We start from the raw sequence: 12,200 nt of genomic DNA, 5'->3' as shown, positions 1-12,200 counted from the left end.
AAAGAGAGTGGCCCAGAGTCACCTGCCTAAAGTGAACTCACAGTCTCCTGGCTGTGAAAAGGGAGAAAAGCCAATGTGGATGGAATGAGAATATTAAGTTTTTTATTAACGACTGGATTTTTTATTAGCATAGCTGGGTACATAGCACTTCATTGAAGATTCCCAATCCATGATGGAGGAATCAGCCAATCAAAATTTGCCAGATGTATCAGAAGGGCAGAGTCTAGTTGTTAAGGCACCAGGCTAGAAATCAGGAGATGAGTTCTAGTCCTGTCTCTCTGAACGGTTGCTGAACAAGCAGTCACTAAGCAAGGACTACTCATATTGCTCTGGTAGACAGAATTGTATAAATTCAGCAGTGTCAAACATTGGCAGATTTAAAATATAATTTTTTTAAAAAATGCTGCTGTTTGTTGGGCTTCTATTAAATTAAGCAGCCATAATTTTTGTGTATCTCTCTTTTTTGTCTCCAAAAGGTATATGAAGTACTTATATCCGTACGAGTGCGAGAAAAGAGGGCTGAGCAACCCCAATGAACTCCAAGCAGCCATTGACAGCAACCGGCGAGAGGGCCGTCGGCAAGGATTCAGTGGTTCAATCTTTACCTATTCTCCCAGTGGCACTCACACCATGTTGTCTTCACCCAAGCTTCAAGTACCAACCTTGGGACTGACCTCAGCTACTAATGGCAGCCCCATTGCCCCTGTTCCAAAAATCAAGAAAGGTAACTATTTGCACCTTCTCTTGAGAGAGATGTTTTGAACATTTCAAGGAGTTTTCCTGGTGGCTTCTACTCCCACAATCCCTAGGGGCTGTGCTGGGCTAAAGATTGTGGGAGGATAAGTTCAAAGACCGGAGGGTACCAGGTTATGGAATTTCTTTATATTTTCATTTAAGCATTGCAGATGTAATTAACTGGTGCTGAGTTGCAGCGAATTTAGTATGCTGATCTCTTAATTAGCAGGTGGGGCTTTTCACATCAAATATAATGGGAAAATTAGTGGAGGAGAGGCTTTCTAGCACCTCAAAAGTAGTCATTAAAAGTTCTATTAGTGCCCTTGTCTGCTGTTTTCTTAAAAAGATGGTATATAGGTGGTCTTCACTTAACAACCACTTCAATGACCGTTTGAACTTAGGATGGTGCTAAACAAGTTCTTACAACCAGTCCTTGTATTTAAGATGGTCACAGCGTCCCGCAGTCACACGATGGCCATTTTCAACCTCCTTTGCTGGTTTCCTTCAATAAAAAAAAAAAAGGCAATGATAAGTTAGCAGGAGGTTGCAAATGGCAACCACGTGATGTCCTTGCTTAATGATCCATGGTAATTCACTTAACAACAGCAACAGAAGTGCTAGAATTTCTGTTGCTAAGTGGCACAGTCATGACATACTTTACAAATTTCATTGCATAGCAAAGAAATTTGGGGTCCTGTTATTAAGTGAGGACTACTACCTGTACAGGAAACTTTGGGAGAAAGGCAGTTGACTTGGGTCTCACATACGTAGCCCATACAAAGAATTTGAAATGAGGACGTGACTAATGCGTTTCATTGCCTTGAGTGAAAAGTAATTCGTTAAAATATTATCTAGAATCACATATTCTCATTTACTGGATCACTGACTTAATCCAGGTTAATAAAAACAATGACAAAGATATCATTAACATAAAATGCTGTGAGAAAAAAGGATTTGTTCTGGGGTGGTACAAATGAACGTTTTGCTCCTGTTAGGCTCTGCCTTTGTAGTTGACTTCAAAATGTTGTAGTATATTTTTTTTTGCTCTTTGTAGTAGGTTTCCTAATTCTCCCCAGCTAGAAATACTGTTCTAAAGTTCACAGCGGCCAGATCAAGAATGTTCTAACTAGGTTGCATGCATCAGTAAAAATCCTACTTGTTTAACATAAGCAGCTTCATTCAGGCATAACAGAGGGGAGAAGCTCCTTAATCCTTTTTGGGTGATAACTTTTACCTGTAAGGACACTGCCTAAATCAGCTAATGTTTACCCCCAGATTTGATGCCGACTGCCGAGTCTAAAAGTTGATACCTAATGAAATTCTGCAGACTGGGTTTTTGGGCTCAGGACATCTGAAATCTTGCTGATAAAGATGCTGCAGAGGGAAACATTAAATCAGGGGTGTCAAACTTGATTTCATTGAGGGCCGCAACAGGATTGTGTTTGATCTCAGGGGCTGGGTGGGTGTGGCCAGCTCGATGTCATTTGTGTCAGGGGCACCTGTGGTGGCCCAAGCGCTTTGCCAGCGAAAACAGGCTCCCGAGCTCCATTTTCGCTGGCAGAGGGTTGTAGGAGGCCTTCGCAGCCGGAAACGGAGCTTGGGAGCCCATTTTGCTGGCAGAGGCACTGCAGGCCAGTCCCTCACTGTTTCCAGGGTGGCCCCGTGGGCCAGATGTGAACACCCCATGGGCTGGATGTGGCCTGCAGGCCTTGAGTTTGATACCCCTGCATTAAATGAACACCAGAGTTTAGAGTCCCTTTTCCATGGGAAAAAAAAGCTAAAATGGGCCAGATGGAAAGGCTTCATCGTGTAAGGAATAGGACTATGCTCTTTTCTTTTAGAAGAAAGACTGCAATTCTTGAAGTACAGCACCTCTAGTATTCATAAAAAAGCTCATACTTTTTTTTAAAAAAAAAGATTCCATGTGAGCTTTAAAAAAGCAGCTGCAGCTGCTTTAAGGATTGCATTAATTTAAGTTTAATTACTTCTGTTAAAACTACCTTCCTGAGATTATGGGAGCAGTCTCCTCGAGAGAGACTATAATTTTACCGGCTGCACCTATTTTGTGTGTGTGTTTTCTTTTTAAAAAAAAGGAAAAAAAAAAGCCCTAGAACTATTGTAGTCATCTCTCCCATCACTTTCCCCCTCCCCCCCCCACCAGAGGAAGATTCTGCAATTCCTATTGCGGTGCCCACCCGCCTACCGGTCTCACTCGCAAGCCATCCTGTCGTCGCAGCGCAGGCTGCAGCTGTGCAAGCCGCCGCCGCCCAAGCTGCTGTAGCTGCTCAGGCGGCAGCGTTGGAACAGCTACGGGAGAAGTTGGAATCGGGGGAGCCGCCAGAAAAGAAGATGGCACTTGTGACAGATGAACAGCAGCGTCTGATGCAACGGGCAATCCAGCAAAACTTGCTCGCCATGACCGCTCAGCTGCCGATGAGCATCCGGATCAATAGTCAAGGGGCCCGCTCACCAGGTCGGTGGGTTGCTGCATGTTCCCTCTCTTTCCCCAAAGGTTGATAGCCATACCAGACATGAGGTGGGGATGGATGGAAGCCATGCACCTCGGGCCCAAGAGTTGCTCAGGATTGCCTCATATTGGAGCCTGAAGCTCGTAACCACTGCGCCAACGACAGTGGCGCAGTGGTTAGAGTGTAGAACTGCAGGCTGCTACTTCTGCTGACTGCCTGCAATTTGGCAGTTCAAATCTCACCAGGCTCAAGGTTGGCTCAGCCTTCCATCCTTCCGAGGTCGGTAAAATGAGGACCCAGATTGTTGGGAGGCTTTATGCTGACTCTGTAAACCGCTTAGAGAGGGCTATAAAGCACTGTAAAGCAGTATATAAGTCTAAGTGCTCCTGCTGTTGCTATTCAGGGTCTTACCAATCGCAATAGGGGCCGGAACCTCTGTCACTAAGCAGTATGGTCATTAAATGAGAACATCTCATGACCGTGACTGGCTTCCCCATTGATTTTGCTGGTCAGACGCTCACTGTGAAGGTAACAAATTGTGATAATGCATGCTGGATCCAAGTGCTTGAATCAGGATCACAGGACTACCCTGCACTGGCTTTAGCTTTAAGGAGCACCTGTCTTTTAAGTTTGAACAGCCCCTGAATGATATGGGTCAGTGAGGACTACTTGTAATCAACACTCCCATTAAGAAAGCATTTTACAACTATTACTGAAGGAGAAAGTTATGATTCCATGGTTAGAAAGTTTATTTTCCAAGTAAAGGTCTGTTATGGTATTCTGTTTTTATTGTATGCTGTTCAGAATCACATTTTGTGAGATGGGCAGCTATGTACAGTAGTACTCAACTTAAGACCAGTCGCTTAATAACATTTCACATTTATGATGCCCTCCCAAAAGCTACTTATGATCCATTTTTGAAGTTATGATGGCCACATAACACATACCCCACAATCACACAATAGCATTTTGCCAGCATATTTGGTAATCAGCTCACCTTTTTGGCTCTTTGCAGTGTCCTGCAGTCATATGACTATGATTTGCAACTTTTCTGGCTGGTTTCCGGAATTTACTTCTGGTTTCCAGCAAAAAAGGAGCCTTCGGGGAAAATTAATTTGCTTTATGACTGCAGCATTTGCTTAACAACTACAGCGCTAGCTTAATAACTGTTGCAAAAATGTTTTTTTTTTACAAAAATTCAAGTCTAGTCACATAATGCCTCAATTTACAATCATAATGACTTATGATTGTAATTCCAGGCACAACTACAGTCATAAGATGAGGACTACTTGTAAATGTGATGAATAAAAATAAATATGGATTACCATCATTTACAGAGTTTTAAAAACTCTGTAAATGATGTAAATCAAACAAGTTTGCATTATTCCTTTCATTTCTGCCAGCTGTATGTTTTCTGCATCATTTTATCCTGCTTTAACTGAGTGCTCTGTAGGCGTGGCTTGGGGGGGGGGTAATGTGACTGGGTAGGCGTGGCCATTAAAAAAAAAACTTTTAAAACCATTTTTTCTACAACCTCTTTGGCGAAGAGGTTGTAAAAGAATGCTTTCAAAAGGCTCTGATGATCCCAGCTGAGTTGCCTGATTGGCAGAGGCTTTTTAAAAAAGTCTCTGCCAATTAGGCAACTCAGCTTGGATCGTCAGAGGCATTTAAAAGAAAAAAAGCCTCTGATGATCGCGCAGCTCAGCTGGGCATGGGGGGGGGGCAGGAATTTTTGCTACTGGTTCTCCGAACCACCTGCCTCCATCGCTATCGGATCAGACGATCCGGTCCAAACCGGGAGCATTTCACCCCTAGCCCCCCCCCCCAATTCAGTGAAAACTGGTATCTTGTGTCTTTTTAAAAGTGGTCAGGATCTTTCTTTTTAACAAGATTTCAGCATATTCAGCTTATCCAAGTGGCTGAGAGATTGCCTTCATTTCCATTTACAATATTTACATGCCCTTATTTTTAGCCTTGCCCATTTAATTTCCAGTTTATAAGCCAAGTATGTGTAGCCCCAAACTTAAGTTATTGATGCTTTAAGCTAATCTCTCGCCATACAAAGATCACTTTTTTTTCTTAAAAAAAAAAGCCATCTTTATTCTTTTGCAGAAAATCGCCAAGACTCTTCCATGAATCTAGCTGCCAATGGCACCAGTAGCATAAGCATGTCAGTCGAGATTAATGGCATCGTGTATGCAGGTAAGGGGAAAATGCAGTTGGGACTTAGAGAAAATGGTTGGCCATTGTGGCAAGAGTTGATTGTTCTATAAACTGTGTCATGTATTGTTAAAAAGGTGGATGGCGAGCACCCAATCCCTAATCAAACAAGAAAGTTGGGGGAGGGGGCATGCAGTTTAGGAGTATTTTTTTTTTTTAGTCTGCAGAGTGTATGGCAGAGACATGATATCATCAGAGAGGGAGTGGGCATGCACTGTTAATGCAAGCTTTTGATGACAAAGGAAAGCTACTAACATAAACTTATTGTGCTGATTTTAATCCTTTAAAAAGACAGAAACCCTTGAGTACCCCAGAGAGTGTTTGCAGCAGTTCATAAGCTGGAGGCTCCCCCCTGACATATTAAGAGAAACTCTCCGGTTCATCTTGACTTGGGAGGACTTCATGTCATTCTCCTGGCATTGCTTTATTGGGGGACGGGGTGTTTAATTGACTTTCCAATCCAGACTAAAGGTGCGGGATTTTCTAGTGGGCTCCCATCCAAGTTTTAACTAGATCAGACTCTGCTTAGCTTTTCACAATCAGCCAAGATTGACTAGCTGCTGCTATCTAGCGTGACATATCTGCGCTAAGACGTAAAAACTAATGTGCTTACTCTAAAGTACTGCCCTCTTTAGTTAACCTTGGCATATTAATCCACATGGGTTACATTGCGTGAAAGGTGATATTCTAGTTTGGTGGGCTTCAATTATTACCGTGTTTCCCCGAAAATAAGACCCTGTCTTATATTTTTTTGAACCCCTGAAATAAGGCCGAAAATTTGGCCTTATTTTCGGGGAGGTCTTATTATTTTGGGGCGCATGGAGCAAGACGGGGCTCCTCTTGCCATCTTACCTGATTTCCAGCTCTGTCTCCCTAACCCTAACCCAGGGGTCAGCAACCTGCGGCTCTGGAGCCGCATGTGGCTCTTTCACCCCTCTGCTGCGGCTCTCCATCACTCAATATGCGTCACAACCACCGATGTGCAACACTCGCCCGGCACACGATTTATTGAGCTTTTCAACCCTCAGTAGGCCAATCTACACGGATAAACCCAAGAAAAGAAAAGTTTCAGAAGAAAACAGAATGTTTAATTCAACTACATATGCTAGTTTTGTGGCCACTCAAGAAATAGTCAGGCACGGGAAGGGTTTTGTGGCTCCCGGTGTTTTCTTTTCTGTGGGAAACTGGTCCAAATGGCTCTTTGAATGTTTAACGTTGCAGACCCCTGCCCTAACCAGAAGAAATGGCGGGGACTAGCTATGCATGCGATTAAATATTTTCAGGAAGGGCTTATTTTCAGGGAGGGCTTATTTTAGCACATGCGCTCAAAAGCCCAATCAGGCTTATTATCAGGGGATGTCTTATTTTCGGGGAAACAGGGTATATAGGGAGGTACAAAAAGACGGGCTGCAGGAAAAGAAGAGTTACAGCCATTGTGAACCTGCCCTGTCCATTTTTGTTCCCTGTTTCTTTCCAGGAGTGTTGTTTGCCCAAACTCCAGGAGCATCGTCTTCTCACAATAAAGGAAGCGCCAACAGTGGGCGGAGTTCCAGCAGCACTGGCAGTGGTGGCGGCGGGGGTGCAACAGGTGGCACGGCAGCAGGTTCCCAAGTCGGTGTGCCCCCTGCACCGACTTCTACCTCAACCAACTCCTTATCGCCTTAAACCCACCACACCTCTTCTTCCTCCTCCATCCCGCCAAAATGAAGACACTGTTTGGACAGGACATTTGAGACCGGCCCTCCCCTTCCCTGTTTCCCCCGTGTGCAGTGGGGGAGTTAAATTGTGCCTTCCCCACCCTCTGATACCCCTTAGGCATCAGGGCCTGCCTGATACATTTGGATGGGGTTTTCTTTGGATTTCGGGGCTGGATGGGGGTGGAATCAGTGATGAACCTTACCACACGTGGCATCCAGCCATGGACATTGAGGGGTAACAAGCATAGTGCAGGGGGTCCCTAAAGGTGCAAACTCCCCCCTCCCCACCCAGGCAGCAAGGAATTCAGGGATGGTACTGTCCTAGGATGGGACAAAGATTCAGAAAACAAAGTGCATTTTTCCAATGTAGCTGAAAACCAAACACCAAACAAAATTCAGGGGAAGTGGAGTACGTGGAATGATGGTTTTCTCCTGTCCTCCTTCCTCTGCTGGTTTTTTTCCCCCCCTTTCTCCCCTTTAAAGCATTTTTTACCCACTTGGTATTCTCTGTTTAGGGTTGTGCTCCATGGGGTTCTGGGCATTGCAGTTCCTGCATACCCAGAGGGCACCAATTTGGGGAAGGCTGTTCCTAGTGAATACATTGGAAAGAACAACCACACAAAAGTTAAGGGGGGTTGGAGGGGTGTTGTTAAATTCTGAGCCGGAGCAATACTGTGCAGACTTAGCTTTTTGACGTGATGCATTGTAGATCCATAACTCCTTACCTCATGCAAATCCACACTTTTGCACTGTGTGTCCTTTTGATTTTGATTTTTGTTTTTTTTTAAGTTATTCTTTGGGATACCTCCAGACAAGTAGTGCTGGCGGCAGTAGCAGCTGGTGTGCCTCCATTCTCACGGGCTTGCTTTTGAAATGGAACCCTAAATAAAAAAAAATATATGCAGATATCAAGGATTTCACAGATGGAGGATAATTTGGGGAAAGCTTTATTCCTTGCCTTTTTTTTTGAAAACTGCTGTCAAACTATTTATCGAAAACGAAAGGGAGGGTGTAAATACAGTGTTTATTTTCAATAGATCTCTCTCCTCCCCCCCAAATCGGACCCACAAGCAAGTTTTCATGTCTTTGCATTTGTTAAGGAAAGCACCTCTAAAATAGGTTTTCTTTTTTCCTTGTGATGATAACAACTCCTTGGAGCTGTCCCGACTCTTTCTTCCTCTCTTCCCCCCAGATCTGGGTAGGGCTTTGAGGGTGCTCAGGTAGTTTTTTGTGTGTGGAGTGGGTGGGGTTTGAGGGGCTATGGTAGCATTTCATAGGATAATATTTTTATACAGAGCTGCCCCCACCCCACGTATGGATTGTACGTTTGTGAGAATGAGGACTGAAAGGAGCAGCCTGCCAGCTGTTTAATTGTTGGCTCTCTTCTAATTCTTTATCTTAACCCACACAAGATTTCGTCTGTCATATGGTCAGAGTGGCTGATTACTTCGGAGGTTTCTTAAAAACAATTTAAATAGTAGCATTTACCTGTGGCATAATCTTTGCAAAGCTGCTTTTGTCTAAGCTTCTTTTCAAAGCATACCTATTTAGAAAACAGAAGAGAGTGGCATAGTCATCATCATGACTTCTCTCAGGCGGGTGGGAATTATAACTGGGGGTGCACTACAGGATCCCCAAAGACAGTTCACAATCAACTTGCAGCTACTAATATTTTTTTTAAAAAACCCTTCTTTTTTCTTCTTTGAAGACCGTAATTTGTTAGAAAGAGCGCTAAACTCCTCAGACTGTATTAAGATTGGCTTCCTTGCTAGCTCTCAGATATGTTTGGAACATAAGAAATTAGAAACTTGTTACAGGTTGTCCTGTGCCTCCAAAGGTAGTTTTAGCAAAGTTTGCCTAAATACTACACAGGATTGCATTGGATTCTACCAGTCTCCAGTGTTGTTGGGATCTTCATGGTACTCCAGAATCACTCCTGCCGTATTTATAATTTCATTTATAAGGAATCGAAGGGTCTGCAGGACGAATACCCTCCATTATTTCTAACAGAGATCACTCCATTTTTGCCCCTTAGCTTAGTCTTCTAGCATCCTTTCTTTGACTAGCTATATTTGGGTTTGCTTTAGAACAGCTGAGTGAGAGGCATCTACCTAGATTCTCTCCCCCCCCCCACACACACACACCTGCTTTTTGCAGTAACAAAGAAGGTGACAGGAACAGTTTGATCTGCAGGTCCTCTGCAAATATAGAAAGGTAGCTCGGAAACAACATATTCGCAATCTCAAAAACCACTGTTTTTTAGGGCCACCGTTTTCAATTTTTCTTTTCCTTCTGGCCTCTTCCTTTAATGCATTTTAGGAAAACAAATTTCCTTTGGAGTTCGGCGTTTTCATTTCATTTTGCAAAAGACCAGTGAATCCCAATAACATCAACAAAAGATAATTCCTCATCCGCCATCGCAAAGGCTCTGTGGCTTATTTTGATGGGGGTTTTTTCCCCTCCCACATTTTAATTTGCTGCTGAGGGAAGTGGACCCTGGTGAGCAATTTGGTTAATTCCCTCTTTCGATTCTCCTAGGTATATGCACTCCAATTCACTCCCTTCGTGCCCTCTGAAAGTATAATTTATTTCAGCCTGTGCAGTTAAACGACTGCCGCTTTCAAAGAAACGGGGCCTCTGTTAGAGAGACCCTGTTTGTGGATTTACCATGCGAGATGAGACAGAAGCTTGAAAACTAGGCAGAGACATAATTGGAGGATGTTGCTTTATCACTGACGTCCTCCCAACGTTAAACACATACTGTAGAGCAGGGGTCTCCAAGCTTGGCAACTTTAAGACCTGTGGACTTCAACTCCCAGAATTCCCCAGCCAGCTGGCTGGGGAATTCTGGGAGTTGAAGCCCACAAGTCTTAAAAGTTGCCAAGTTTGGAGACCCCTGCTGTAGAGTCAAGATTTCATTTTGGCAGGTTTTAACGTCAGGCCATCTTTTGTATTAGGCCTTCAGACCCGCCACATTTAACTACTGTGGGAAACGGGGAGGCCTGAAGGCCTAATACAAAAGATGGCTTCCAGGCCTGACATTTAATTTTCTATGTGGTTAGTTTTGTGGAGTTTTGAAACAGGCGTATGTTCTTTCTGCCTCTTCGTTGCTGGGATTTTAATGCTATCACTTGCATCATACAAAAGACTTGACATGTGGCAACCCTTCCCTTTAGGGCTGGTTTTTTAAAGTTGAGATTCTGAGATACTGTAATTGATTCAGCATAACGGAAAGTATTTGAGTTAAATGTCAGTGTTTTCAAGCAGGAGGCATGCATTTTTCCCCTGAATAACCCGTTTCAGCCCATTGGCTGTGTTGGATGACCCAGACATGAGGAAACCTTGGCAAGGGAGTGTTGGGAAATGGGAGTCCCACATTTCTGATCGGATGCCAAAGTAGTAAGGGCTAAGCCTTTGTGGAGTTGTGGATCAAGCAGTTTTTGGGCATGCTAAGAATAGGAAAATTCAGCTTATCTTCAGGTTCCACAAATGCCGAAAGGAGTGCACTTCATTTTGGAAAGCAGAGTGTCCTGGCCAAGTTGAGCAGTTTCCCACAGTTACAGATCCCAGGCACTTCAATCTATTTTGGGGCCTTTTATCGTAGTTCAGCTTTTCAGCATCTCCCCTCTAAATGCCAGATAAGGTGAAACCCCTTGGTTACAACGGCTCCAGGTCTAGAAACATGGGGCAAAGCATGGCATCTCTAAATGGTAGAGGAGAAGGATGGGTTCATTTTCTGAGATGAATGGAGGGCTCAGAGCCCCACAAGCTGCCACACGGGGAATTTTTCCATTCTCAGGATAGCAGAAGGTATCTCATAGAGGGGGGAAAAAGACCTTTGAAAAGTGAAATCCAGGACATTGTCTCCTAAGGGGTGTAGAGGAACTGCAAAGTCGCTTAATTATGAAAGGGAGAAGGGGGAAAAAAGTGCTCTTAAAGGCTGAATGTAACCCTTTTTAGATGGCACAAACCATTCTTTTTCTCTCTCGTCTGCTTCCAGGACTCTGTTGACACAGGGAGGGGAATGCAAAAAAAGGAGGGAACATGGCTGTCGTCAGGCTCACTTACAAAAAAATGCTTTTCATTAGTTAAATGCTGACTGGGTTGGAGGAGGAAGAGGCACATTTCTCTTTCCACTTATGGTCATTGTGACCCATTGGCAGCCAAAGGGAGGAGAGCATTGGGACAAGCGTCCCTCATCATTTCATCTATGTTCTTTTTGGTCTGATAACAGGGTGGTATCGCATCCCAGTCTGGAAGCATTCCTTCCCCCTGGAATGCCCTGCCACTTGAAGACTTTCTCTGAAGACTAGCTATGAGATTCGAGCCTTTCCCTTCGTGCCTTCACCACAATTCTTGGTGTTTTCTTGTGTTGTGCCCCGAATTGGCATTCCCCAACATGATTCCTTCCAAATGTGATAAGGACTCCATCTCCCAGAATGCCCAGACAATGTGGTGTAAGATCACTCTAGGAATTCCGGGAACTGGAGGGTGTCCAGCTAGGGAAGACTTGGTGTCTAAAGTTTCTGTGAGATCTGGAAACTTGACTGCCCCTTAGTTTTTCTGATCCAATCCACCCAGTACATTTCACTGAGTGGAACCAGCTGAAAGCATTTTGAGACCTTTTTCTGCAGAAGCAAGACTATTTGAGAATATGCTTCATTGAGTTTTAATAAAAAGCAGAGTTCTCAATCTTTGTGGAAATTTAATAGACTAAAATGGCTAAAACAGTCGTTTTCTAGATTTTGTGTCTGAGGTGGGTTTTGTAAGTATGGTAATGAAGAAATCTGTACTTCCTCCCAGAAAAACCTTGAGTCATAATTGCCAGTAAGGTCCATCAGTATCTATATTCTCTGCCACATAGCCAGAATTTTCTATTTTTGTTTCTTTCATCTCCTGTGCGAGTCTTGATTGTTTCCTATCAGAGTTTTCTTGTAAAAATACAGGTGGTTTGTTTTTTTATTATTCTTAAAATGATCATCCAAATTTGACTCGAGATCCATGTCCCTGCAGGCCATGCCCAAGATAGAATTTTGTGCAAAATTGTTCTGCTACATTCTTTCCTTAAGCAAGTTATCCC

General features: G+C 43.7%; 1 protein-coding gene and 1 long non-coding RNA gene across 5 annotated transcripts in view; one reads left to right on the top strand and one right to left on the bottom strand.

The window, feature by feature from the left end:
* The window catches only part of ARID3A (AT-rich interaction domain 3A), a 74,271-nt gene extending 66,247 nt beyond the window's left edge, over positions 1–8,024 (top strand). For both annotated transcript variants that reach the window (XM_034437658.3, XM_034437659.3), the window contains exons 6-9: positions 477–724; positions 2,897–3,208; positions 5,316–5,405; positions 6,901–8,024. In XM_034437658.3, coding sequence (XP_034293549.1) covers positions 477–724; positions 2,897–3,208; positions 5,316–5,405; positions 6,901–7,088 — 838 coding nt within the window. In that variant the 3' untranslated portion in view covers positions 7,089–8,024. The remainder of the gene's footprint in view (positions 1–476; positions 725–2,896; positions 3,209–5,315; positions 5,406–6,900) is intronic.
* LOC148116347 (uncharacterized) lies at positions 81–11,104 on the bottom strand. 3 transcript variants are annotated; one of them, XR_015734279.1, is made up of 5 exons: positions 8,609–11,104; positions 7,846–8,001; positions 6,276–6,460; positions 4,201–4,301; positions 81–1,237 (listed from the first exon to the last, which is right to left on the bottom strand). It is a non-coding gene; the product is annotated as an uncharacterized LOC148116347 (long non-coding RNA). The 3 variants fall into 3 exon arrangements; XR_015734277.1 differs by lacking the exon at positions 4,201–4,301 and having other exon boundaries at positions 863–1,237; XR_015734278.1 differs by lacking the exons at positions 4,201–4,301; positions 6,276–6,460.
* Positions 11,105–12,200: the final 1,096 nt, after the last annotated feature.

This window comes from Pantherophis guttatus, chromosome 1 (assembly GCF_059756535.1).
Source record: "Pantherophis guttatus breed Tessera chromosome 1, ASM5975653v1, whole genome shotgun sequence".
Classification (NCBI taxonomy): Eukaryota; Metazoa; Chordata; class Lepidosauria; order Squamata; family Colubridae; genus Pantherophis; species Pantherophis guttatus.
The sequence above is the reverse complement of the archived record's forward strand: the minus strand, read 5'-3'. Positions and strand labels throughout refer to the sequence as shown.